At 41.6% G+C, this 26,988-nt stretch overlaps 1 protein-coding gene across 2 annotated transcripts in view; it reads right to left on the bottom strand.

Moving 5' to 3' along the window:
* Window positions 1–5,730: 5,730 nt before the first annotated feature.
* Window positions 5,731–26,988, bottom strand: part of amot (angiomotin) — a 138,095-nt gene continuing 116,837 nt past the window's right edge. Inside the window, exons 10-15 of one of the 2 annotated variants that reach the window (XM_070882741.1) lie at window positions 26,313–26,462; window positions 24,740–24,930; window positions 21,641–21,763; window positions 18,858–19,090; window positions 18,248–18,460; window positions 5,731–9,642 (exon numbers count right to left, since the gene is read on the bottom strand). In XM_070882741.1, the coding sequence (XP_070738842.1) occupies window positions 9,542–9,642; window positions 18,248–18,460; window positions 18,858–19,090; window positions 21,641–21,763; window positions 24,740–24,930; window positions 26,313–26,462 (1,011 nt within the window). In that variant the 3' untranslated portion in view covers window positions 5,731–9,541. The remainder of the gene's footprint in view (window positions 9,643–18,247; window positions 18,461–18,857; window positions 19,091–21,640; window positions 21,764–24,739; window positions 24,931–26,312; window positions 26,463–26,988) is intronic. The other variant, XM_070882742.1, reaches the window with a different exon arrangement.

Raw genomic sequence — 26,988 nt, 5'->3', positions numbered from 1 at the left:
TAACAATTTACTCCAGTCTTCAAATGGTTTAAAGAGAATAACCCTTAAAACTCACCCACTTACCAAACTCACGAATGCCACTCTATGCTGCTGCACCAAATTGAAGCAACAGAATTTTTATTTCCAGTTACATTTGTGCAGTGCTATTCTCAGTTTTGACTTCAATGGCAATTGTAGAATCATAGAATGGTTACAGCACGGAAGATGGCCATTCGGCCTGTCAAGCCCATGCCGGCTCTCTGCAAGAGTACCTCAGCTTGTTCCACTCACCCACCAAGCCTCAACATTTTTTTCTTTCAGGTACTTATCTTCTTTTTCTTCTTAGGCAGTCCCTCAGAGTGTTCTCAGATGACTGATGAGTCCAATGCGGGACCTACAGTCTCTGTCACTTTTGAAAGCAATGATTGAGCCTGCCTCCACCACCCTTTCAGGCAGTGCATTCCAGATCCTAACCACGCGCTGTGTAAAAATGTTTTTTCTTATGTCGCCGTTGGTTCTTCTACTAATCACCTTAAATCTGTGTCCTCTGGTTCTCCACCTTTCTGCCAATGGGAATAGTTTCTTTCTATCTGCTCTGTCTAGACCCCTCATGATTTTGAACACCTCTATCAAATCTCCTTTCAATCTTCTTTGCTCCAAGGAGAACAACCCCAGCTTCGCCAGTCTATCCACATAACTGAAGTCCCTCATTCCTGGAACCATTCTCGTAAATCTTTTCTGCACCCTAAGGCCTTCACATCCTTCTTAAAGTGCGGTGCCCAGAATTGGACACAATACTCCAGCTGAAACCAGTGTTTTATACAGGTTCATCATAATCTCCACACTTTTGTACTCCATACTCTATTCATGAAGCCCAGGATCCCGTAAGCTTTTTTAACCGCTTTCTCAACCGGCCCTGCTACCTTCAACAATGTGTGCACATATACCCATAGGTCTCTCTGTTCATGCACCCCCTTTAGGATTGTACCCTTTAGTTTATATTTCTTCTCCTCATTCTTTCTACCAAAATGTATCACTTCACACTTTGACATTAATTTTCATCTGCCACATGTCTGCCCATTCCACCAGCCTGCCTATGTCATCTTGAAGTCTATCACTATCCTCCTCAATGTTCACTATACTATAAGTTTTGCATCATCTGCAAATTTTGAAATTGAGCCCTATACACCCACATCCAAGTCATTAATATATCAAGAAAATCAGTGGTCCTAGTACCGACCCCTGGGGAACAGCACTGTATACCTTCCTTCAATCCGATAAAAACCATTCACACTGCTCTGTTTCCTGTCACTTGGCCAATTTTCTATCCATGCTGCCACTGCCCCTTTTATTCCATGGGCTTCAACTTTGCTGGCAAGCCTATTATGTGGCACATTGTTGAATGCCTTTTGGAAATCCATGTACACCACGTCAACCACTTTGCCCTCATCAACCCTCTCTGTTACCTCATCAAAAAACTTGATCACGTTTGTTAAAAACGATTTGCCTTTAAAAAATCTGTGCCGGCTTTCCTTAATTAATCCACACTTGTCCAATTGGCCGTTAATTTTGTCCCTGATTATTGTTTCTGAAAGCTTCCCCACGACCGAGGTTAAACTGACTTGCCTATAGTTGCTGGGTTTATCTTTACAACCTTTTTTGAACAAGGGTGTAAACATTTGCAATTCTCCAGTCCTCTTGCACCACCCCATTTCTAAGGGAATTGGAAGATTATAGCCAGTACCTCCACGATTTCTTCCTTCATTTCCCTCAGCGTCCTGGGATGCATCCCATCCGGTCCTGGTGACTTATCTACTTTAAGTACAGCGAGCCTTTCTCATACCTCGTCTTTATCAATTCCTATCCCATCCAGTATCTTCTGCACTGTGTTTTTGGCAGCATCTGCTTCCTTGGTGAAGACAGATGCAAAGTACTTATTTAGTACCTCAGCCATACCCTTTGTCTTCATGCACAAGTCTCCTTTTTGGTCTTTAATCAGCCCCACCCCTCCTCTTACTGCCCGTTTACTATTTATATGCCTATAGACAACTTTTTGATTACCTTTTGTTAGCTGCCATTCTATTCTCATACCGTCTTTTTGCCCCTCTTATTTTCTTTTTCACTTCCTCTGAACTTTCTATTTTTAGCCTGATTCTCAGATATATTCTCGACCTGACATCTGTCATACATGTTCTTTTTCTGCTTCATCTTACTCTCTTTCATCATCCAAAGATCTCTGCCTTTAGTTGCCCTACCTCTCCCCCAAGTGGGAATGTACCTCGACTGTACCCAAACTATTTCCTCTTTAAAGGCAGCCCATTGTTCCACTATAGTTTTGCTTGCCAATCTTCGATTCCAATTTACCTCGGCCAGGTCCGTTCTCATCCCACTGAAATTTGCCTTCCTCCAATTGAGTATTTTTACTTATGCTGTAAACGGTTCAGGCGATTTGTGTGCGCTCTTCTAAAGGCAGCTACCGAGCTCAATCTGTACAAGCCAACAATGTGGTTTCCACTCCTTGCCCTATACAGATCTTCTCCAGATAAAAACTTGCATTTATATAGCACCTTTAATGTACTGAAACATTTCAAGGTGATTCACAGGAGCATTATCAGACAGAATTTAGCACCGAGCCACATAAGGAGATATTAGGTCAGATGACCAAAAGCTTGGTCAAAGAGGTAGATATTAAGGAGCGTCGAGGAGGCAATTCGGCCCTTCGAGCCTGCTCCACCATTCAAATAGATCATGATTGATCTTGTACCTCAACTCCATCTTCCTGCACTATTCCCATATCCCTTAATTCCTTTAGCATCCAAAAATCTATTGATCTTGTTCTTCAATATACTTTACTTCAGAGACCTGTCAATGCTCAGTTGTTAAGAATTCCAAAGATTCACAACCGTTGTATAAAGAAATTTCACCTCAACTCAATCCTGGTATGTCACACCGTTTGTCTGACCCCCTTATTCTGAGACTGTGAACCCTAGTTCTAGACTCCCCAGCCAGGGGAAACATCTTCCAGCACCTACCCTGTCAAGCCCTTTAAGAATTTGTGATGTTTCAAAGAGATCACCTTATTCGTCTAAACTCTAGAGAATATAGCCTTAGTCTACCCAGTCTCACCTCATGGAGGAGAGGTAGAGAGGGTTAGGGAGGTAATTCCAGAGTTTAGGGCCTAGACAGCTGAAGGTACGGCCGTCAATGGTCAAATGATTAAAGTGGGTGATGTGCAAGAGGCTAGAATTGGATAAGCGCAGAGATCTCGGAGGGTTGTAGGGCTGACAGAGGTTACAGAGATAGGGAGGGGCAAGGCCATGGAGGGATTTGAAAACAAGCATGAGAATTTTAAAATTGAGGCGTTGGTTAACCAAGAGCCAATGTATGTCTGCATGCACAATGGTGATGGGTGAGTGGGACTTCATGCGAGTTAGGAAAAGTACAGCAGTTTTGGATGAGCTCAAGTTTATACAGGGTGGAAGATGGGAGGCCAGTCAGGAGAGCATTGGGATAGTCAAGTCTAGAAGTAACAAAGGAATGGAATGAGGGTTTCAGCAGATAAGCTGAGGTGGGTGGAGTTGGGCGATGTTACTGAGGTGGAAATAGGCGGTCTTTGTGATGAAGTGGATGTGTGGTCGGAAGCTCAGCTCGGGGTTAAATGCAACACCAAGGTTGCGAGCAGTCTGATTCAGCCTCAGACAGTTGACCGGGAGTGGGATGGAGTCAGTGGCTAGGGAACGGAGTTTGTAGCGGGGAACCAAAGACAATGGCGTTGGTCTTCCCAATATTTAGTTGGAGGAAATTTCTGCTCATCCAGAACTGGATGTCGGACAAACAATACTAGGAAAGATCGTTGGCCAAAAATCAAAGAAATTGGTGCTTTTGAACAATGGTGCATGCCAATGCTGTGGATAGCATTGGAATCTCCGGTGTATTACCAAAAATCTTTTGTATTATCTTCTGAGTAATTTTTTTTCATCTGTTTGTACCACTAGTGGTACATTGTTGAGGTGGCATGGCTAACACACTAGTGTATTCATTCTGTTATTAAACCCCTAGCAAAACGACAATGCCGTTTTAAAAAAGAACAGAAACCCGAACTAATATAGTAACAAACAAGTCTCAACTTCTGGACCATCTGAAATTGTCCTTTGGCCTGGCAAAGCTCCAGTGCTGCACATAATTCCATGTAAATGCATTCAAGTTAGAGTTCAAAGAGCTGAAAAATCTTGGATGACGATTCAAGCTGTCATGTTAAACATTGCTATGTACATGAACATGTTCATTATTATGGATCAAAAACTGAAGCAGTTGGGAATAACTGCCTCACGCTTCAGTTAGGTATGCACCAGCTACAATTGAGAGTGTGACAAGGCAGCCTGTTGCCATGGCTTCGACTGATGCCGTTTAAGGTTGTTGCTAGGAGGCATGTCAGAGCAGCCCAGTGATAGTCTTCTCTTCTTTTAAGACACATGATCAACTTAGTATTTTTCGCAGCACCACAGCTGCAATAAGGAAGGAACTCAGCCGAGCGGGATGGGAATTTGCAGCCCACGACTGCATGGGGCTTGTGCCCCTGTGCCAGGGCTTGTGTCAATGTTAGATTTGGCACTCTTGTAATTAAGAGTTTTTAGATTAAATTGGTAACACAGCTTAAGATTATTGCCTTTCAATATTAATTGAAGGGGTAGGGAGGAAGTCAGCACAGTCAGATTCTGGATGGGATCAGTTACTCTTTCCCAGTTTCTATAGAGTGGTGGCTGATTACAAACACATTTCAGTCTTGGTCCTTGGGTAACATGCTTTCAAAGTCAAATTACGTTGGCTTTGCCTTGTTGGCACCAGCATCCTGCAATATCCTTTAAAATATTTCCATGGAAACCAAACAGTCAGGGTGTGGAACCACATCGTCAGTTGTAATAAATCTCAATTTGAAGCATCTATTCTGATTAAAAACATACTTTATAAAATGGCACCATATTAAACAAGGAAAGAAAGCCTTTATAACATATCAGCTATGGTCTAAAACCTTTGTATGGTTGGATCCCAATTGCTGGTTCAATGACCTGTGTTCTGGGATTTGAACACAGCTGTCTTGGCATCCTGGATCATTTAAGGAGGCGGTGAAATCCAAGGTGCTTATTACATTGCCAGAGTCTGAAAAGACCACCCAAGGATTCCAAAATTTAGGAAAATCCTGTATAGTTTAAAACACACACTTCTAAGCTGGAAGTAAAAAATTTTTTTACAGCCCACCCAATAAATATTTTATAACTTATTTTTGGTAACTTACTTTGTGTTTATATATTTTTTTAAAGGGGGTGAAATTGATTTTGGGTGGTAGTGGGAAATGGCCATTAGAGAAGCGACAGCCCATTTTACACCACCAGATTTTATTTTCCATTGAAGTGTTGACATGGAAAATGAGAGAATTTATTATTTGAACAATGGTGTTCAATTTCATCATTCAGTATATGAATCTGTGAACCAATCATATGGTATTTTAATCTTTACGGAGGGATTTACCTCCTCATTGCTGCTCATGAAGCAACTGTGCTCTATTTACTGACTGAGGCCTGTAAACATCACAGGGCGTGATAAAGACTGGGTTTTAACTATATGTTCACTACTCAGTCCTCTTTCTATGTTGCTCTCATAATGAATAAAATTACTTTGCTTTGACATTAGACATTTTTAGGTTTTTCATTGTTTATGTGGGTCGCATTATGCCAGAATACAATTGGCAAGAAAGACAACACAGAGCTGATTTGATTACAATTTAGAAAACATTTCTATTAAATATACAATAAACAATACAACTGAGAAAATACAAAATACAGTTGGTTTTAACTTAAGAGCAAAAAGTCAGCTTTAAAAGTCTAACAATAGTTTTTGATTATATACAACAGAGTAAAAAAAATGTATTTAAAAAAAAGGCACCACACATCTGAGATTTATTTCCTAATTGTTAAGTGCACAACTTGAGTAATCAAATGCCTGAATATCAAAACCTTGAAGATAGGCATCATTACCAGTTCCTAGTTTTTTAAGGAATGCTCCACCCTTAGTGAGGCTAATTTTGAAACTTGAATAAAAATCAGCTTTTGAAATGCTATTGACAGTCATGACTTGGTATTTAACTAGGTTATTCACATATTTGAACAAGAAATTACTACTTTTATGTGCAGGACAGAGTGGTACAGTGCAATGTTACAGGCTTTAGAGCCAGAGCCATTTAAATATATGTACATTATATACCTTTTCCCTCTAAAAATGGTTTAGTGCCTCAATATGTAGGTGAAGTGACTGTTACTTCTGCAGGTTAGCTGGGTGACTTATCTTTCATATGTAACTGACTCCCATTTATCCATTAGTTTCTGACAGGCAATTCCATTTCTAGCCTGCACATCTCATTTATTCTTTTGCACAGGCAAGTTTTATTAATTTGGAATTAGCTTCTTAAAAGCAAACTCTTTTTATATAAATGATTGTACATTCTGAATTTATTATAATTATAGGTTTATGGCAGAGCTCTTCATATAATTATCTATTGCTGAACATAGTTTGTTTTTACTAACTGGGCTCTGATAATAGAGGGCACTATTTTAATCCCAAACAGGACATCACCATCTCACTGGGCTAGTCAGTGCAGCAATTTCTATCAATTTGAAGTCCTCGAAAAGTAAAAATGGGTAAGACCCAGATATAAATATATGTTAGATTAATCACAACTGATTAACACATTATAACACACACTGCATGAGGAATTTCTACTGCAATCTCCTTAGCATTGTCTGGATTTAATGCTCAGCATTCGACCAAGACTCAGATATTCCTGCTTTGTAACTCCCCCCGAGGTATGTGTTATTCTATGAGTTTTTTAACAGGGCTCATACACTATTGTGGGGTTATGGTATTTAAGGAATATAACTGTTGTATAGCAGCATTTCCGATATATTTCAGGCATAACATTACTATGCAACCAGTCACTAACTTATGTTCTAAAATATATCAAGTCACAACTGTTATATAAATTAGGTAAATCTACATTAGTCATACACATTTCTTGTACAAATGATTATGAATAGACATATATTCAAAAATATTGAATCTAAGTGAGAAATTGACTGGGAAACTTGAGTGTCAAAAGTAATTAATTGCATTTTTAAATAAAAATAATACAAGTTCACCCTCTAGTGATTATGATCACAGCTATCCTAGCAGAAATGCTGTAAAGTAGAAGTGGGCCACATTTTCACATGAAACAGGCAGACAATTAAGAGAGTCCAAGCTCTACACTCATCACATGTTCCACAAGCTCCCTTGTCACCCAGCTCTAAGCCAACTCAGACCCAGCATTATTAAGAGGACCGGACATAGGTCTCCTATCTGCTCTCTCAGCCATTAAATGGTACTGAATGGGAGGAGGAGCCACGAAAACAACCTGAACAGGAAGAAGATTAATTTAAACTGAGCAATTTGCATCATCAAAAATTTTTAGTGAACCATAATGGTGGGTAATGAAGTTTTCATTATATGTCCACTTGAACTCTGAAATATATCCAGTAGCTCAATTACTGGTTCTGTCCTTCCAAGGTTTTTTGAGCTATACAACACCAGTGAAGTACCATGGTTATAGGTCTATCACTAATGATGGTAGCAGTAATGGCAGTGGGAGCAACTGACAAGTAAATTTTTTTCCTACAGTGCATTGGTAACAGCATGCTCAATAAAAAAAAGCTGTTTACAAGACTGCAAACTGTGTTGCTAATTTTTATCTGGATTATTCAGCTATGTTAGTGCCTTACAAATTATAAAAAGGTTTGAATACAGATCGATTAAGCAGAGCATAAGGCTTCTTTATGATCTGGTTATATCTGCGGAACAAAAGATGAACACCTGTGCATTAAATGTGCTGCCAACACCAAATTCCACAGATCTGGGACTCAGATGGATTATTATGGACATCACAGGAGTTACATTACGAGTAAAAAAAAGTCTGGTGTATTTATAACACTCCTATTTTAACCAATAGTCTGAAATGTACATGAACTACAATCTGCCCGAAGCTATAAGATACGTTAAGACTGGACAAAATTCTCAGGATCTCAGGGTGGTGTAACAAAACTAACTGATTATCCTATAAACAGTACACAGGAGATACAAGTCTGAACCTCATTTGTCAAGATACTCTGCAATACAGGGCGGCAGTGTTACTTACAAGTTTCTACTCTACAGGTTACGTATTTACTAAGCAAATTGCTGAAGCAGAATGATGTCCTGAATGGACAAATCATTTTTTTTTTTAGCGGGGGCTGTGGGGTGGGGAGGGCAATGGGCATTATCACATAGCCTGTATCTATACTGGGTCCACGTGCGTTTTAGCCCAGTCAATTGTTTATACAGTGAATCTGGTCTATTATGACCATGTATGGACATATTTCAGGTGGTCTTCCAAGACTGGTTGAAACCTGAAATAGCTGCCTGTGGTAAGCCGGCTAATCCTAGTCAGAGAAGCAGTGGTGGGGACTTCAGGGAGCTTTACAATTAATTTGCTATGGAGGAGAAAAAAAATCAGCCAGGGTTCGTGCTCCTGAATGTTATCCAGTGACATGAAAGATGCCATGCATGGACGCTAGGTACAGACAGAATTGGGCTCAGCTATGAGATCCTCACAGTTGAATAACCGTTCCAACACTGTTTTAGCTGATACATCAAGAATTTTCACTTGGATGAGTTACTGAAAGATTGTCAATACCACAGAACCATGTGTCGGTATGAGTCAGTGGTTTCAGTCAGAAAATGGGAGAAAATTGGGGGGAAACCCTGGAACCATTAAATTTAGTACTGGACAGATTTTTAGTGATCACTCAAGAGTCTCTGTACACATGACCTAGGGGACCATTAAGGCAGATTTAACTTCAATTGTTAATGACCAGCTCCATATGCCTTTACACACAATCTAGACTGTTCGAAACATCCATCTTCAAATTATGCATTCCAGTTTTATTGTAATCCTGAATAAAAACAGGAGGAAACCGGATCTTTTTACCAAGAGTGAGTGGTTTGGAGATTCGGTGCGACTCTAGTCGGAGCATTTTCACCTCTTCAAAGGCTGTTTTGGCCACTTTTAGTACAATGTTATTGGTCAAAGAGCGGCTCTTGAATACATAGCTACTTGTGGTCTTATCAATATACTGCTCTATTTCTTTGTGTACATAATACTTTCAATAGTAAATGTATTCACTCGAGTTGGAATGTATTGTGCAAGGCAGTGCAGATACTTGTTGAAATTGTTCATACTGATACTGGTCTATGAAGGGCCAGGTGGATCATTTATCTTTCCATGTATATTGTTTATAATGAATGTGAATATAAAGCATATACATCCTTTAGTCCATTTTTTGTTTCTTCCTTTAGTGCGCTAGCTTTATATGCACTTCACCTGCTATAGATCAGGATCCACTTTTCATTTTTTTTCCCCACTAGACCTCTATGAGATCAGGTTTTGTATTTCTGATTCCCTTTATTGCCTCCTCACTCTGTCCGAGACGAGAGGATTTCAAATCAGGATTTCCACCATCTCGTTATCAGTAAGGTCCTGCCCAAATGGAGAAGAGGGGGCTCTCCTGTCAAATGTACTGCTCAGGAAAGGAGCACCATCTGTACAAAAACATAAGAACAGAACATATTCATGACTAAACTAGTTTTTACAACTTCAGTATCATACAATCTTTAAAGGAAAGCTTCAAATAAATCTCAGCATTTAATACATAGAAGACTCCTCCAATATCAAGTTCAGATTAAAGATTTGGGACACGTTTCAAGGGCGCTCAATTGCAACAAATTATTACATTACTTTTTGTTATGGTCATATTCGAGCACTGTATAACTCTGGACACTTTTTCTTCAAAAGATTACAGAGTATTAAATAACGTATAGCAATGAGCAAATGGCAATTCAAAGTTATGAAGTGATAAAAATTGAGCTTGTATTCACTTGAGAATATAGTTAGGTCTTTAATATGCTAAAAGCCATCAACCATGTAGATATAAACATGTTACCGAACTTACTGACTGCAGAAAAGTACAACGTTGACAAGTTTCAATTAAGACTAGAAATTGGAATAATTTATTTAATCCTCTCTCAGAGGAGAAGATTTGTAGAAGACTACCATCAAAGTAATTTAAGCTAAATTCACTGAAAAAAAACCTGGATGAATATTTGATTATCAAATGGATTGAAGGTTAAAAGTATAGATGATTAAATGCTGTAAAGAACATTATGGATTTACTCTGGGGCATCTGTGATACTGAGGCTGACGTGAATAGCACGTTTAGTGAGTTGGTCTTACCTCAGGTAAAGGTTACGCAGCCAGATAGGGGATGGGTGACCAACAGGAAGAGCAGTGGAAGGAAGGTAGTGCAGGGGTCCCCTGCGGTCATCCCCCTGCAAAACAGATACACCGCTTTGGGTACTGTTGAGGAGGATGACTCATCAGGGGAGAGCAGCAGCAGCGAAGTTCATGGCACTGTGCATGGCTTTGCTGCACAGGAGGGCAGGAAAAAAAGAGTGGGAGAGCTAATGTGATAGGGGATTCGATTGTAAAGGGAATAGATAGACATTTCTGTGTCCGCAACCGAGGATCCAGGATGGTATGTTGCCTCCCTGGTGCAAGGGTCAAGGATGTCTCGGAGCGGGTGCAGGACATTTTGAAGGGGGAGGGTAAACAGCCAGTTGTCGTGGTGCATAGAGGTACCAACGATATCGGTAAAAAAACGGGATGAGGTCCGACAAGACGAATTTAGGAAGCGAGGAGCTAAATTAAAAAGTAGGACCTCAAAAGTTGTAATCTCAGGATTGCTACGAGTGCCACGTGCTGGTCAGAGTAGGAATCGCAGGATAGCTCAGATAAATACGTGGCTTGAGGAGTGGTGCAGAAGGGAGGGATTCATAAGAACATAAGAATTAGGAACAGGAGTAGGCCATCTAGCCCCTCGAGCCTGCTCCGCCATTCAATAAGATCATGGCTGATCTGGTCGTGGACTCAGCTCCACTTACCCGCCCTCTCCCCGTAACCCTTAATTCCCTTATTGCTTAAAAATCTATCTATCTGTGACTTGAAAACATTCAATGAGCCAGCCTCAACTGCTTCCTTGGGCAGAGAATTCCACAGATTCACAACCCTCTGGGAGAAGAAATTCTTTCTCAACTCGGTTTTAAATTGACTCTTCTGTATTTTGAGGCTGTGCCCCCTAGTTCTAGTCTCCCCCACCAATGGAAACAACCTCTCTGCCTCTATCTTGTCTATCCCTTTCATTATTTTAAATGTTTCTATAAGATCACCCCTCATCCTTCTGAACTCCAACGAGTAAAGACCCAGTCTACTCAATCTATCATCATAAGGTAACCCCCTCATTTCTCGAATCAGCCGAGTGAATTGTCTCTGTACCCCTTCCAACGCTAGTATATCCTTCCTTAAGTAAGGTGACCAAAACTGCACGCAGTACTCCAGGTGCGGCCTTACCAATACCTTATACAGTTGCAGCAACACCTCCCTGCTTTTGTACTCCATCCCTTTCGCAATGAAGGCCAACATTCCATTTGCCTTCCTGATTACCTGCTGCACCTGCAAACTAACCTTTTGGGATTCATGCACAAGGACCCCCAGGTCCCTCTGCACCTCAGCATGTTGTAATTTCTCCCCATTCAAATAATATTCCCTTTTACTGTTTTTTTCCCAAGGTGGATGACCTCACACTTTCCGACATTGTATTCCATCTGCCAAACCTTAGCCCATTCGCTTAACCTATCCAAATCTCCTTGTAGCCTCTCTGAACCCTCTACACAACCCGCTTTCCCACTAATCTTAGTGTCATCTGCAAATTTTGTTGCTCTACACTCTGTCCCCTCCTCTAGGTCATCTATGTATATTGTAAACAGTTGTGGTCCCAGCACTGATCCCTGTGGCACACCACTAACCACTGATTTCCAACCGGAAAAGGACCCATTTATCCCGACTCTCTGCTTTCTGTTCGCCAGCCAATTCTCTATCCATGCTAATACATTTCCTCTGACTCCGCGTACCTTTATCTTCTGCAGTAACCTTTTGTGTGGCACCTTATCGAATGCCTTTTGGAAATCTAAATACACCACATCCATCGGTACACCTCTATCCACCATGCTCGTTATATCCTCAAAGAATTCCAGTAAGTTAGTTAAACATGATTTCCCTTTCATGAATCCATGCTGCGTCTGCTTGATTGCACTATTCCTATCCAGATGTCCCGCTATTTCTTCCTTAATGATAGTTTCAAGCATTTTCCCCACTACAGATGTTAAACTAACCAGCCTATAGTTACCTGCCTTTTGCCTGCCCCCTTTTTTAAACAGAAGCGTTACATTAGCTGCTCTCCAATCCGCTGGTACCTCCCCAGAGTCCAGAGAATTTTGGTAGATTATAACAAATGCATCTGCTATAACTTCCGCCATCTCTTTTAATACCCTGGGATGCATTTCATCAGGACCAGGGGACTTGTCTACCTTCAATCCCATTAGTCTGTCCAGCACTACCTCCCTAGTGATAGTGATCATCTCAAGGTCCTCCCTTCCCACATTCCTATGACCAGCAATTTTTGGCATGGTTTTTGTGTCTTTCACTGTGAAGACAGAAGCAAAATAATTGTTTAAGGTCTCAGCCATTTCCACATTTCCCATTATTAAATCCCCCTTTTCATCTTCTAAGGGACCAACATTTACTTTAGTCACTCTTTTCCGTTTTATATATCTGTAAAAGCTTTTACTATCTGTTTTTATGTTTTGCGCAAGTTTACCTTCGTAATCTATCTTCCCTTTATTGCTTTTTTAGTCATTCTTTGCTGTTGCTTAAAATCCTCCCAATTCTCTAGTTTCCCACTAACCTTGGCCACCTTATACGCATTGGTCTTTGATTTGATACTTTCCTTTATTTCCTTGGTTATCCACGGCTGGTTATCTCTTCTCTTGCCGCCCTTCTTTTTCACTGGAATATATTTTTGTTGCGCATTATGAAAGAGCTCCTTAAAAGTCGTCCACTGTTCCTCAATTGTGCCACCGTTTAGTCCTTGTTTCCAGTCTACTTTAGCCAACTCTGCCCTCATCCCACTCTAGTCCCCTTTGTTTAAGCATAGTACGCTCGTTTCTGACACAACTTCCTCACCCTCAATCTGTATTACAAATTCAACCATATTGTGATCACTCATTCCGAGAGGATCTTTTACGAGGAGATCGTTTATTTTTCCTGTCTCGTTACATAGGACCAGATCCAAACTGGCTTGCTCCCTTGTAGGCTCTTGGGACATTGGAACCGGTTCGGGGGAAGGTGGGACCAGTACAAACCGGACGGTCTGCACCTGGGCAGGACCGGAATCAATGTCGTAGGGAGAGTGTTTGCTAGTGCTGTTGGGGAGGGGTTAAACTAATATGGCAGAGGGATAGGAACCTATGCAGGAAGACAGAGGAAATTAGAATGGGGGCAGAAGCAAAAGATAGAAAGAGGAAAAGTAAAAGTGGAGGGCAGAGAAATCAAGGCAAAAAAGCAAAAAGGGCCACATTACAGCAAAATTCTAAAGGGGCAAAGGGTGTTAAAAAGACAAGCCTGAAGGTTCTGTGCCTCAATGCGAGGAGTATTCACAATAAGGTGGACGAATTAACTGCGCAGATAGCAGTTAACGGATATGATGTGATTGGCATCACGGAGACATGGCTCCAGGGTGACCAAGGCTGGGAACTCAACATCCAGGGGTATTCAACATTTAGGAAGGATAGACAGAAAGGAAAAGGAGGTGGCGTGGCGTTGCTGGTTAAAGACGAAATTAATGCAATAGTAAGGAAGGACATTAACTTGGATGATGTGGAATCGGTATGAGTGGAGCTACGGAATACCAAAGGGCAGAAAACGCTAGTGGGAGTTGTGTACAGACCACCAAACAGTAATAGTGAGGTTGGGGACAGCATCAAACAAGAAATTAGGGATGCATGCAATAAAGGTACAGCAGTTATCATGGGCGACTTTAATCTACATATTGATTGGGCTAACCAAACTGGTAGCAATGCGGTGGATGAGGATTTCCTGGAATGGAAATGGGATTAGCAATGGTTTTCTAGACCAATATGTCGAGGAGCTAACTAGAGGGCTGGCCATCCTAGACTGGGTGATGTGTAATGAGAAAGTACTAATTAGCAATCTTGTTGTGCGAGGCCCCTTGGGGAAGAGGGACCATAATATGGTAGAATTCTTTATTAAGATGGAGAGTGACACAGTTAATTCAGAGACTAGGGTCCTGAACTTAAGGAAAGGTAACTTCGATGGTATGAGACGTGAATTGGCTAGAATAACTGGCGAGTGATACTTAAAGGGTTGACGGTGGATAGGCAATGGCAAACATTTAAAGATCACATGGATGATACTTCAACAAGTGTACATTCCTGTCTGCAGTAAAAATAAAACGGGGAAGGTGGCTCAACCGTGGCTAACAAGAGAAATTAAGGATAGTGTTAAATCCAAGGAAGAGGCATATAAATTGGCCAGAAAAAGCAGCGAACCTGAGGACTGGGAGAACTTTAGAATTCAGCAGAGGAGGACAAAGGGTTTAATTAGGAGGGGGAAAATAGAGTACGAGAGGAAGCGCGCTGGGAACATAAAAACTGACTACAAAAGCTTCTATAGATATGTGAAGAGAAAAAGATTAGTGAAGACAAACGTAGGTCCCTTGCAGTCAGATTCAGGTGAATTTATAATGGGGAACAAAGAAATGGCAGACCAGTTAAACAAATACTTTGGTTCTGTCTTCACGAAGGAAGACACAAATAACCTTCCGGAAATACTAAGGGACCGAGGGTCTGGTGAGAAGGAGGAACTGAACGAAATCCTTAGTAGGCGGGAAATTGTGTTAGGGAAATTGATGGGATTGAAGGCCAATAAATCCCCCGGGCCTGATAGTCTGCATCACAGAGTACTTAAGGAAGTAGCCCGAGAAATAGTGGATGCATTGGTGATCATTTTCCAACAGTCTATCGACTCTGGATCGGTTCCTATGGACTGGAGGGTAGCTAATGTAACACCACTTTTTAAGAAGGGAAGGAGAGAGAAGGCGGGCAATTATAGACCAGTTAGCCTGACATCAGTAGTGGGGAAAATGTTGGAATCAATTATTAAAGATGAAAGAGCAGCATATTTGGAAAGCAGTGACGGGATCGGTCCAAGTCAGCATGGATTTATGAAAGGGAAATCCTGCATGATAAATTTTCTAGAATTTTTTGAGGATCTAACTGGTAGAGTGGATAAGGGAGAACCGGTGGATGTGATGCATTTGGACTTTCAAAAGACTTTTGACAAGGTCCCACACAAGAGATTGGTGTGCAAAATTAACGCACATGGTATTGGGGGTAATGTACTGACGTGGATCGAGAACTGGTTGGCAGACAGGAAGCAGAGGGTCGGGATAAGCGAGTCCTTTTCAGAATGCCAGGCAGTGACTAGTGGGGTGCCACAGAGCTCAGTGCTGGGACCCCAGCTATTTACAATATACATTAATGATTTGGATGAGGGAATTGAATTATACTATCTCCAAGTTAGCAGATGACACTAAGCTGGGTGGTGGTGTGAGCTGTGAGGAGGACGCTAAAGGCTGCAGGGTGACGTGGACAGGTTAGGTGAGTGAGCAAATGCATGGCAGATGCAGTATAATGTGGATAAATGTGAGGTTATCCATTTTGGGGGCAAAAACACATCGGCAGAATATTACCTGAATGGCGGCAGATTAGGAAAAGGGGAGGTGCAACGAGACCTGGGTGTCATGGTACATCAGTCATTAAAAGTTGGCATGCAGGTACAGCAGGCTGTGAAGAAGGCAAATAGTACGTTGGCCTTCATAGCTAGGGGATTTGAGTATAGGAGCAGGGAGGTCTTACTGCAGTTGTACAGGGCCTTGGTGAGGCCTCACCTGGAATATTGTGTTCAGTTTTGGTCACCTAATCTGAGGAAGGACGTTCTTGCTGTTGAGGGAGTGCAGTGAAGGTTCACCAGACTGATTCCAGGGATGGCAGGACTGACATATGAGGAGAGACTGGATCGTCTGGGCCTGTATTCACTGGAGTTTAGAAGGATGAGAGAGGATCTCATAGAAACATATAAAATTCTGACAGGACTAGACAGGTTCGCTGCAGGAAGAATGTTCCCGATGTTGGGAAAGTCCAGAACCAGGGGACATTGTCCAAGGATAAGGGTAAGCCAGTTAGGACTGAGATGAGGAGAAACCTCTTCACTCAAGAGAGTTGCTAACCTGTGGAATTCCCTACCGCAGAGAGTCGTTGATGCCAGTTATTGGATATATTCAAGAGGGAGTTAGATATAGCCCTTACGGCTAAAGGGATCAAGGGGTATGGAGAGAAAGCATGAAAGGGGTACTGAGGTGAATGATCAGCCATGATCTTATTGAATGGTGGTGAAGGGCCGAATGGCCTACTCCTGCACCTATTTTCTATGTTTCTATGTCTAGTTGCAGTCTTTTTAGGACTTTGGGCCATAACTAAGATCGCCTATGTCCACCTCCGTATCATCGCCCATCTCCACCCCTGCCTCAGCTCATCTGGTGCTGAAGCCCTCATTCGTGCCTGTGTTACCTCTAGACTTGACTATTCCAATGCACTTCTGGTTGGCCTCCCACATTCTACCCTACGTAAACTTGAGTGTCCCAACTCGCACCAAGTCCCATTCACTCATCACCCGTGCTCGCTGACCTACATTGGCTCCCGGTTAAGCAACACTTCTATTTTAAAATTTTCATCCTTGTTTTATAATCTCTCCATGGCCTCGCCTCTCCCTATCTCTGTAATCCTCACGAGCCCCACAACTACCACCCTCCAAGATATCTGCACTCCTCTAATTCTGGCCTCTTGAGCATCCTGATTTTAATCGCTCAACCATTGGTGGCTGTACCTTTAGCTGACAAGGCCCTAAGCTCTGGAAATCCCGGTCTAAACCTCTCCACCTCTCTAACTCTCTTTCCTCCTTTAAGACACACCTTAAAACCTCTTTGTCCAAACTTTTGGTCATCGGCCCCAATTTCTCCTTATGTGGCTCAGTATCAAATGTTGTTTTATAACACTTCTGTGAAGTGCCTTGAGAAGTTTTACTGTGTTAAAGGCAGTATATAAATACAAGTTGTTGTTGCTGAGAATGTCATCTGTGGAATGCAACCAGTCAGGCTTATACAACATATATTGCAGAGCTTGACGGACATCCTGGAGTTTTGCTGTTTGCTTTTGGTGGGGAAGAGTCATCTGAAAATTTCACAGGAGAAAATTCCATTTCATCCACACACTGAAAGTAAGTTTCAAAGTGGTTGCACACCACTTACAGATAGTAGCCTCTGATAGCTTGAGAGATTACTGGATGCCTTTTCTTACCAGATCATGATGTCACTGCTCGCTACTGACAAAGTAAAAAAAACTAGATGTTGCATTTGTTTTACTTTTTTTTGTGCTCATCTTGATGAGAAATGTTAGTGTTGATGAATGGAAATGTTTTCTATTTTTGTCACCTAGTATTAGCATGAAGCAGTCACAGGTCAGGTATAGAATCTTACTGCCAGTAGTAGGCAGAGGAGACTTTCATCCCATCATTCTGGCCTTCCACTCCTGATGGTTATCCAGTCATCCCTGAATGTGAACCCATGTAATTATTGGTTGAGGACAGAACTTAGCTTAGATTTTTGTTCCCTACACCAACGCCACCCCACCTCTCCTCTCCTCTGTATAAACAATCAACCAGTCATCATCTGTGCTTATAGAATCATAGAATAGTTACAGCTCAGAAAGAGGCCATTCGGTCCGTCAAGCCCATGCCAGCTCTGTGCAAGATATATGAAGACTGGCCAATTAGGCAAGATACTAGAAGGCTACTGGCATCTATGGAACCATAACCAAACACAAGTCACTGCCTTCAGGACATGAGAGTAGAAAATGGGAATTTTCTTTTTTAAGTTAAGAAATCACTATGGGATATATTTTGCCTTGACTGTGAATGATGGGTATCTCCGTCAATATAGTTTTTTGTGGACTGCAATCCAAGGTAATAGTAAATCTCAAGATTAACAATTGATGAAATGCCCAATCTTTACTCTTGTGGTTTGTTCTATCTCAACTCTTCAACGTGCTACAGCCTGGCAACACATGATTAACTTGAATGTAACTGAGGGTACAGGACATGTACCATTAAACACAATACCTGGTTTTTCCATATATGCAGGGCTGCTAGTGCCCAGCTTCCCTTGCGATAGTGAGACAGTGCCCAATTTGTTATGCTCGGGACCTCTTTCTGTCTGGGTGCTGCTGTCCCGGCTTCCTGTTTTAGAATGTGCTGACAAAAGTGGTGTGGAGGGAAGTACTGGTGAAGAGGAGGAAGAATGCGACTCATTTCTATCTGTGCTTAGCAGAAAACCTAAAGGAATGGGGGGGAAAAAAACAACACAAACTTAATAAAGTGTTATTTTTGGGCTATTCAAGTAAGTGATAGTTTCTGCTGGGTAACATGAACAACTATTGCCCAAGTAGTCACTGCCAGTCATACATAGAAGGAAGGAAACAACCTACAAGCAATTCTATTTTACAACTCTGTTTTTTGGTCAATCTTATTTCAGTTTTAAACCCAATACGTTTAGAAATACTCTTCTTTGACAGACACTTAACTGATTTTGTACAGTCAAAAAATCTTTCATTGTTATCTTAACTCCTTTGATTGACTATTGCATTGTAATTGAATTGTATCATAAGTTTCATATATAGACTGGTTTATGTTGTCCATCATAAATTTTATAATTTTTTAAAAACATGTTTACCCAAACTGCCTTTCCAGCTCTTATCTTCCTTCTTCTCCTCAATTATTGGGTTACTAGACAGAAGTGTGGAATAGGACGAAAGCCCAGACGTAGCATTGGAAATAGAAACTAGAGACTTTGATGGTCTTAAAGCAGTTGGTTGTTCCGTTTTGACTTGTTCTCTCCGTGACCTCTGTTGGAGCACTTTGATCATAGCATCCTTCTCAATAATTTGAGCATGAAGAGTCTTAATCCTGGAACAACACACACAAACACACAGAAAACATTATATATAATCAAAGTCCATTCAATGTTTCAAACTAAGGCTCCTTTAAAATGTTTCAGAATCGGGCTACATTAGAAATCATGTACAAGAATGGTATCACCGGGAACCCAGACACCTCCCAAAGGGATGGATGGAAAATGCATATGAAATAATTCAGTCACCCTGCACCATTCTTTCTCAACTCCTGGCTGATAATTCTAAAGTAGCATTGGAAAAGGCCTAGGAACAGGTCACCCATCTTTAATGCTGGCTGGAGAACTTTACACAGGAAGTAACAGGCAACAGCCATGTACATCAGCCAGAGAGAGATATGTAAACCATTAAGTCACTCTACGACATGTTTACACATTTTCGAGTGGCTAGTTCCAGACCAATGCTGGAAGAGGCCTGGGAGTTGGCTGCCTGTTTATATCTTGCATACTATTGTGCATTTTGGTGGCGGGAGGGAGGAAGAGGAAGGGGGTTGTTGTGCCATGTAACATACAATACATTACAAGAACCATTAATTTATGTGAATTCAAAGTTAATAAGTCAAAGTGTATTTTAATTGAATGGTATTGAGATTTTTTTTAATTGGTGTTTTGGGAATTGATTTCTACGATTTTGTCCATTTTTCCATTAAAACTGTAAATCACTGTCCTCAGAATATTTTATATTTCATTTAATTATGTGCTAAATTTTTTATCTTACTTCCTTGAAAGAGAAGGATAAACAGAAAGATGATAGGGAAGATGTAGCTGGTTATGAGCAAACCTGTGATAGACTGGGGACTGGCAGCACACGTGACCTGGGCAGAGGTTACACCGTAGGTGGTCGTTGACTTGCTAGAACTGGGGTAGTGGTGTTGGAGCACAGAAGAATTGTGGTGAGGATGCTGAGCTTATCCCAAAATGAGGGTGTCATGGGGGCCAAATTGGAGGGTATGGGGGGTTTAGGAATACTGGAGGGAGGCTCCGAGAGGTTGGCAGAACCGGGTGTTGTGGCAGTATGGCATAGCTAGGGGGAGGGGTCACAGTCTAGAAACACTGAAGTGGGGGAGTTCCTTGGGATTTGGGTGGATTAGTGTGGTCTGGTAGAAGTGGTGATCCTCAATTCTGTAAACACTAAAGGGGATCCTGGGATACAGAAGAATATCCTAATATAGGAGATGAGAAGGAGTTCCTCGCACTAGGAATAAGGTCCCAAAGTTTGCATGCATTTGGGAGGTCACGTGCTCTGCAAATATTGGAAAGGTCATTTGCAGGATACAGCAGGATTGTAGCAAGCCTTGGGATAGGAAAGTAGAGGGAAGGGTGTAAGAAGAGTATCCATAGGGTCTGAAAGCACTGGGAGCAAGAGCCTCCAGATCTGGGAGCAATTGAGAGGGAAACCTACACTCTTGGGAGGGTGCCCTGCGGTGTGGGAGCAAGAGGGAGCGGGGTCGTTATCTGGTTCCGAGGAGCCATGATCTCAGGGAGATGGGAAAGAGGGGCTCAACTGGAAATATGACAGCAAATTAGCTTTTGGGCCTTGCGGATGACCGCATTCACAGTGCGACCAAGGATGGGCAATAAATGTGACCATAAAAGTGCACCCATATCCTGTAAAGAAAAAAAAAGTTGAACAGGGAGGACCACTGATGAGCTGCAACTTGAGAGAGGGCATCAGGGTTTTGCAGCAACACCAGGAAAGGCCTAAACAGGATTGGTAACCAGAATCAGCGAAAGCTTATTAGTAACATGGGGTGGAACCCGGGTGGTGGTAGTGGTGGTGTGATAAGCTACATTTATGAGGAATCCAGCGGGGGCTAGTTGTGTCAGAGGAGAGATTAACTTTCACTGGCCTGAGGCAGGCAAGTTCTGTGGAGACCAGTGCCACCTAATGTGGAGTTGGAGCTGGGAGGACTCAATCAGAGGTAACTATAATCAGTAGCTACGTTTAAGAGTGACAGAGTGGCATGACAGAACAGGTTGAAGACAAAAGAACAAGAAAGCAATTACAGAAAGTGTGTGCTACACACAAGACTTAATATATTATAGATAATGGCAGATCACCCGTCGTGTTATTCATGGGTAGTCTGGGGTCTGATGTTTAGTTGCTAACCGGATATGACTTTAAAGGCAGTGTTTAGGGGCTCCCTGTGAGAATTGGTCTAAATTAGCACATAGTGAGGTCAATTAAATGCTAATTGCTGTTTGACCTATCTCTACATCAGCAGCAGCGTGGTTTCGCTCCTTGAGGTCAGAGAAATTACAGCTTTCTTTCTCTTTTTGTACACTTTTTTGAAAAAAAAAACTTACGATTCGTTGCTATTTCATACAAAGTGTGATATCTGAAATGTGACATCTGAAGTGACAGGATATAGAATTGCATAAAATACAACATAAATCTATATAAAGTTAGTATATTAGTGCCAATTAAGCAAAACACCAGTGAAATTTTCTCCCTGCAACTGTTAAAATAAAGATATATATTTTTTACAAACACAGTACAGTTGTAGCACGTTCTAGAATGAGGTTGCCAATGCATCTTGGCCCACCTGCTTTCCATGTCAAGGCACCTCCTATTAGCCATCAGGATTTCCTCCTCTTCCTTCTGAATCCGAGCTTCCAAGGACGTTTCGTAGCTACCATTTGGAGAATGACCTAGAACTGTGGTATCCCTAACAACAGACATGACGACTGAAATTAGTACTACAGTTGGCTACACCTAAATTCACATAATTTAGCTTTACCAATGATTTCGTGAGCAAATTCGTCAACCGCTGTGTTACCGAGTCATACAGGCCAGCGGTTCTCGGATTTGATTCCCAGCCTATACGGCATTAAATGATCTGAGCCTGGGTGGCAATGAGCGCGCTACAACTGGCTGAACCTCCCTGAGCTAGGTCCCTGATGGAAATTGTACACGAACATTGGGTGAGATTGTGTCAGGGCTCAGCTGTGATGCCTGATGTAATTAAAAAGCTGCTGACACTGTCTAGAGTGACAGGTGAAGAAGGGTCACTTGGGCGAGGTACCAGAGGGTTGTGACCTATATGGAAGCCGACATCTGTAAGAGTCAGTGCCTTCATAAGGTAATTAGGGGAAAGAGCGGGGCTGAATTTACTGTTGGAGGCTTCCCCCGACCAGCAAAAACTCTACACACTTACCCTCAGCCTCAGGATCCACGGAGACTTGCGCTCCTGGGCCTCTATGCTTAGGCCTGTGTAGAGGCTTACGTATCCCAGTAGTTCGCAGGCTCCCCTAGGATCACGTGGGACAGCCCAACCAATCAAAGAAGGGAATCCCTATTCATGTTTATGGGGATTCTGTATATACGGAAAACCCGTAAGCATGAATGGGGATCACATTAAAAATAACATCAAATAAATAAATAAACAACATTATATATATTTAAAAAGAATTAAAATGACATTTAATTAAATATAGAAAACAAAAATTTAATTTACATGTTTTAACGGAGCTAAAAATAAATGTACAGGGTTTTTAATGTATAAATAATAGATAAAATTTAATTTTTATATATTTTTAAACTCTTGCGCTGGTAAAAGCAGGCCTTACGCCTGCTTTTACCAGGCGTAAGAATTTCATGAGCATTCGCTGGGCGGAATTTGGGCAAATAGCCCAATTCTCCGCCTACGCAGGCCCTTCTCCCAGGCACAGATCGCAAGTTCCGGGTTTTAGCGCATGTGCAGCGCATGCTTGAATCCAGAATTGCGTGGCCCCTACAGGCACATGCGCACCTCAGAAGCACCCGTAGGGGCCGCAAATTACTGCCCAATAAGTATACATTTCATTCAAAGATTTAGTTGGTATATACCATATCCCAATCATGTTTACTCTGCCGTACATCCTCATTTAAAGTACAATCTTTGCAATTCTGGTAAACAATTTTCTTCCAATTATTTAGTGTTAATGCATAATGTACCAACTGTACTTAAATCCAGATGTTTCAGTGAGAGCGAGCAAAACATTTCAAAAATCTAATTTCATGGTGTAAAATGTGTTTTCTTCAGAGCTTTCTGTTTTTTATTTTGTCTGAATTGATGAATGAAAAATTATTTGGGTTGCAGTGCAAAGATTTGGTGAACTTGCTCACTAAATTGGCTATATTGAATCCAAAGTCTGTTCGATATCTTGATCCAAGTGTTACGTTCCTTAGCAAAGTAGCAGTGTGTTTATTAGGACCAAACTGTATCCAAGCCTTCTTCAGTGAGCTCAGGACAGGTTCCAGGCAGCTATAATTTGTTGATTTGAAAATACAGATGAACCCTGGTCCAAGGTTAGCATGGTGGTTCAGACACTTGCTTCACTTTGTGCATGGAAACTCAAACATGATGAAAGTCATGTGTGAGGATTTCATCAAGTCTCAGCTGATGGGAAAGACTAAATTATAAAGGAAGGGACATAAATCATACAACTTTATTTGTAATGCATATTGCACCAACTATACTTAAGTCCAGAAGTCTCAATAAGAAAGAAATATAAACTTAAAATAAAAAAAGAGCTATTTAAAATCAATCTGTCACTGACAGTTTACATTAGGCTTGTATGAAATAATTTATAGATGCTTCTGTAACTTGGCCCCATATCAATTCTCCTTTCTTTTGAAAGCAACAAATGACATGACTAACTATTCATATTTATAATTTATCTTGAGTCTAAAAAGGATCCTTCTTTCCTTCCTTCCCCTCACTCTTGTGCATGGTAAGAGCACAGAGATTACACTATCTGTTGCAAAACTCTCATCTGAGTCAGAAGGTCATGGGTTCAAGCCCCACTCCAGAGACTTGACCACAAAGTCCAGGCTGTCATTTCAGTACAGAACTGAAGGAGTGCTGTAGTGTTGGTGGAGGTACCACCTTTCAGATAATATGTTAAACCAAGACGTCTGCCCTTTCAGATGGACATAAAAGATTCCATATCATTATTTAAAGAAAGCAGGGGAGTTTTCCCAGAGTCCTGGCAAATATTTATCCCTCAACCAACATCTCAAACAGATTATCTGGTCATTTATCTCATTCCTGTCTGTCAGAGTTTGCTGTGTGAAATTTGGATGCTTTGTTTCTCTACATTATAGCAGTGACTACTCTTCAAAAAGTTCTTTAAATAAAATGTTTTGGGACATCAGACGGCCTTGAAAAGCACAGTATAAATGCAAGTTCCTTCTTTCTATCTTTTTGAGAGAATTTACCTTAATTTACCCTTGGTTATCTCTACTTTTTAAGTCTCTTCAAAGTCACATTTCTCTGCGGCAACCTGGGGAGGTTGGGGCGGGGGCAGCAGATAGGTGTATATGAAGAGCACAATCTGCTCTCCGATCACCACCAAGATTATTCTTGATCGGGTCACGGGAGACAAATGAAAGCATTATTGTAATAGGTTCTCCATTTGCTATTTTCCCTCTTTACAATGGAGGTCAAAAACTCAAAAGTTGGGAGGCAGGAGAGAAAGAGGCTGCAATCGATCCTGCGTCACTCCATTTTGAGGCCACTTTCCTTTATAGATTGTAAAAAGTAGAATCAAAATTGTAATCGTGTATAAGGCTTATTACATTCAGATCTCAGAACCTGGCTGTGGCAATGCGGCTTATGGCAGAGATGTACTTTTGAGGCTACTCCCAACATAAGCTGTACCTTTGAGCCGCTACCGTAGCCGCTGCATCCAATGCAAACTGGCGCATCACGCTTTCTTCCAGATACTTCTGTTCCCACTTGGTCATGTCAGCCTCCAAGGCCAGGATTCGCTCCTCCTTCTCACGCAGCAGCTCCATTAATGCAGTGGCATTATACTCTGGGGCGCTGGCTGTCTGGGAGGTACCCTGACGCTGTGCAAGACAAAAAGAAAAGGCCAATCAAATAACATCTTACATTTACATATCTCAACATCAGCATTTGTTTCTGGAATTAGACAGGCCTTTCCAGAAGCATGCTCAAGAATAAAAATCCATTTTGATTAAAGCTATTACTTCATATTTTTCCTCTCTCGAGAAAGGTTCTATTAGGCATCATTCTTCTGCAGAGGACAAGCGGGTGGTCTGCTCTCAATTCTCTGCCATTGAACTCTTTGGGTGGCTAATGCACAACCATTGCAGGATTTGAATAGCCCTTCATATTTATTGGGGTGGGGGGTGGGGAAGGTGTGGGGGGGTTGCTTCCTCCAATTTTCTTCCCTCTGCTTCTGAAGATTATGACTCATATAGTTCAAGAGTGCTACAGTACCTTGTATGTACAGTTCTAGTCACCATATTATGAAAAGGATATAGGAGGCACCTCAGAGGGTGCAGAGAAGATTGTCAAGGATGATACAGACATACCAGAAATGCAATGGTATACATATTAGGAAAGGATGAACAGGCTGGGTTTCTTTTCTCTTGAAAAAAGGCTGAGGGTTGACCTAAAAGGTCTTCAAAATTATGAAAGGTTTTGACAAGAGTGGATACAGAGAGAATGTTTCCACATGAGGAAGAGCATAACTAGAGGCCATCAATATAATATAGTCACCAAGAAATCCAATAGGGAATTCAGAAGAAAATGATTTACCCAAAGAGTGGTGAGAATGTCCAACTTGCTACCACAGGGCGTGGTTGAGGCGAATAGTATAGATGCATTTAAGGGGAGGCCAGGCAGGTATATGAGGGAGAAGGGAATAGAGGGATATGCTTATAGATTTAGATGAGGAAAGACGGAAGGAGGCTTGAGTGGAGCATAAACACCGGCATGGACTGGTTGGGCCGAATGGCCTGTTTGTGTCGTATATCCTGTGTAATCCTAATCCTAAAGTGGTCATTCTTCATATTAAGTTGAGTCAGAGTATTGGTAGCCTATATAACAATTGTTAGTAAATGTGACAGCAGGGGCTGACCTCACCCAACATCCACACATTCCACAAGACTCACTGTATAGCCATCAGGAGCAGGAACCTGGATGACTTTTCCTCTCCCTAATTAAGGACACTGAGGCCAACTGTAGTTGTAGATCGGTTAAGAACTTTAAAAGCATGGAATGAGAAAAGCCCATCCGGCTCATCAATTCGAGCCCAGTCTTTCGACACACTGTATAATATCTGCCCATTAGGGATTGTACTGCAAATATCTAACCTTCTGAGGGAAAAGAACTGCTTAAATGTCCTAATCCCCAAAGGTAATCGTATGGAAAGTAACATTTAAATAGCAATGACATACAAAACTGGCAGAAGTTTCCAATATACCTGCTGCATCCGAAGGGATTCCAATTCCCTTTCAAGCCTGGTCCGTAGCCGATGCTCAAGCTGCTCCCGTTTCTCGCATGCTGCCTGGAGCTGGATCAGGGCCTGCTGCATTCTTTCTACTTTGTCCACATACACCTGCTTCCTCTTCAGCTACAATAGAATTTCAAAGTAGGGAAGTTATGCTAAACCTGTATCGAACCCTGGTTAGACCACAAAGAGTACAGTTCTGGTCGCCATATTATAAAAAGGATATAGAGGCTCTAGAGCGGGGGTAGTGAAGATTTACAAGGATGATTCCAGAAATGCGAGGGTATATGCATCACGAAAGGATGAACAAGCTAGGTCTCTTTTCTCTTGAAAAAAGGCTGAGAGATGATCGAATAGAGGTCTTTAAAATTATGAAAGGTTTTGATAGAGTGGATACAGAGAGAATGTTTCCACTTGTGGGGAAGAGCATAACTACAGGCCATCAATATAAGATAGTTACCAAGAAATCCAATAGGGAATTCAGAAGAAAATTAGTTACCCAATTCATTAGATATATTCAAAAGGGAGTTAGATGTGGCCCTTATAGATAAAGGGATCAAGGGGTATGGGGAGAAAGCAGGAATGGGATACTGAAGTTGCATGATCAGCCATATCATATTGAATGGTGGTGCAGGCTCGAAGGGCCGAA

The sequence above is a fragment of the Pristiophorus japonicus genome, chromosome 6, assembly GCF_044704955.1.
Source record: "Pristiophorus japonicus isolate sPriJap1 chromosome 6, sPriJap1.hap1, whole genome shotgun sequence".
In the NCBI taxonomy this organism is placed as follows: Eukaryota; Metazoa; Chordata; class Chondrichthyes; family Pristiophoridae; genus Pristiophorus; species Pristiophorus japonicus.
Note: the sequence above shows the minus strand (reverse complement) of the source record. Positions and strands in the feature narration are given on the sequence as shown.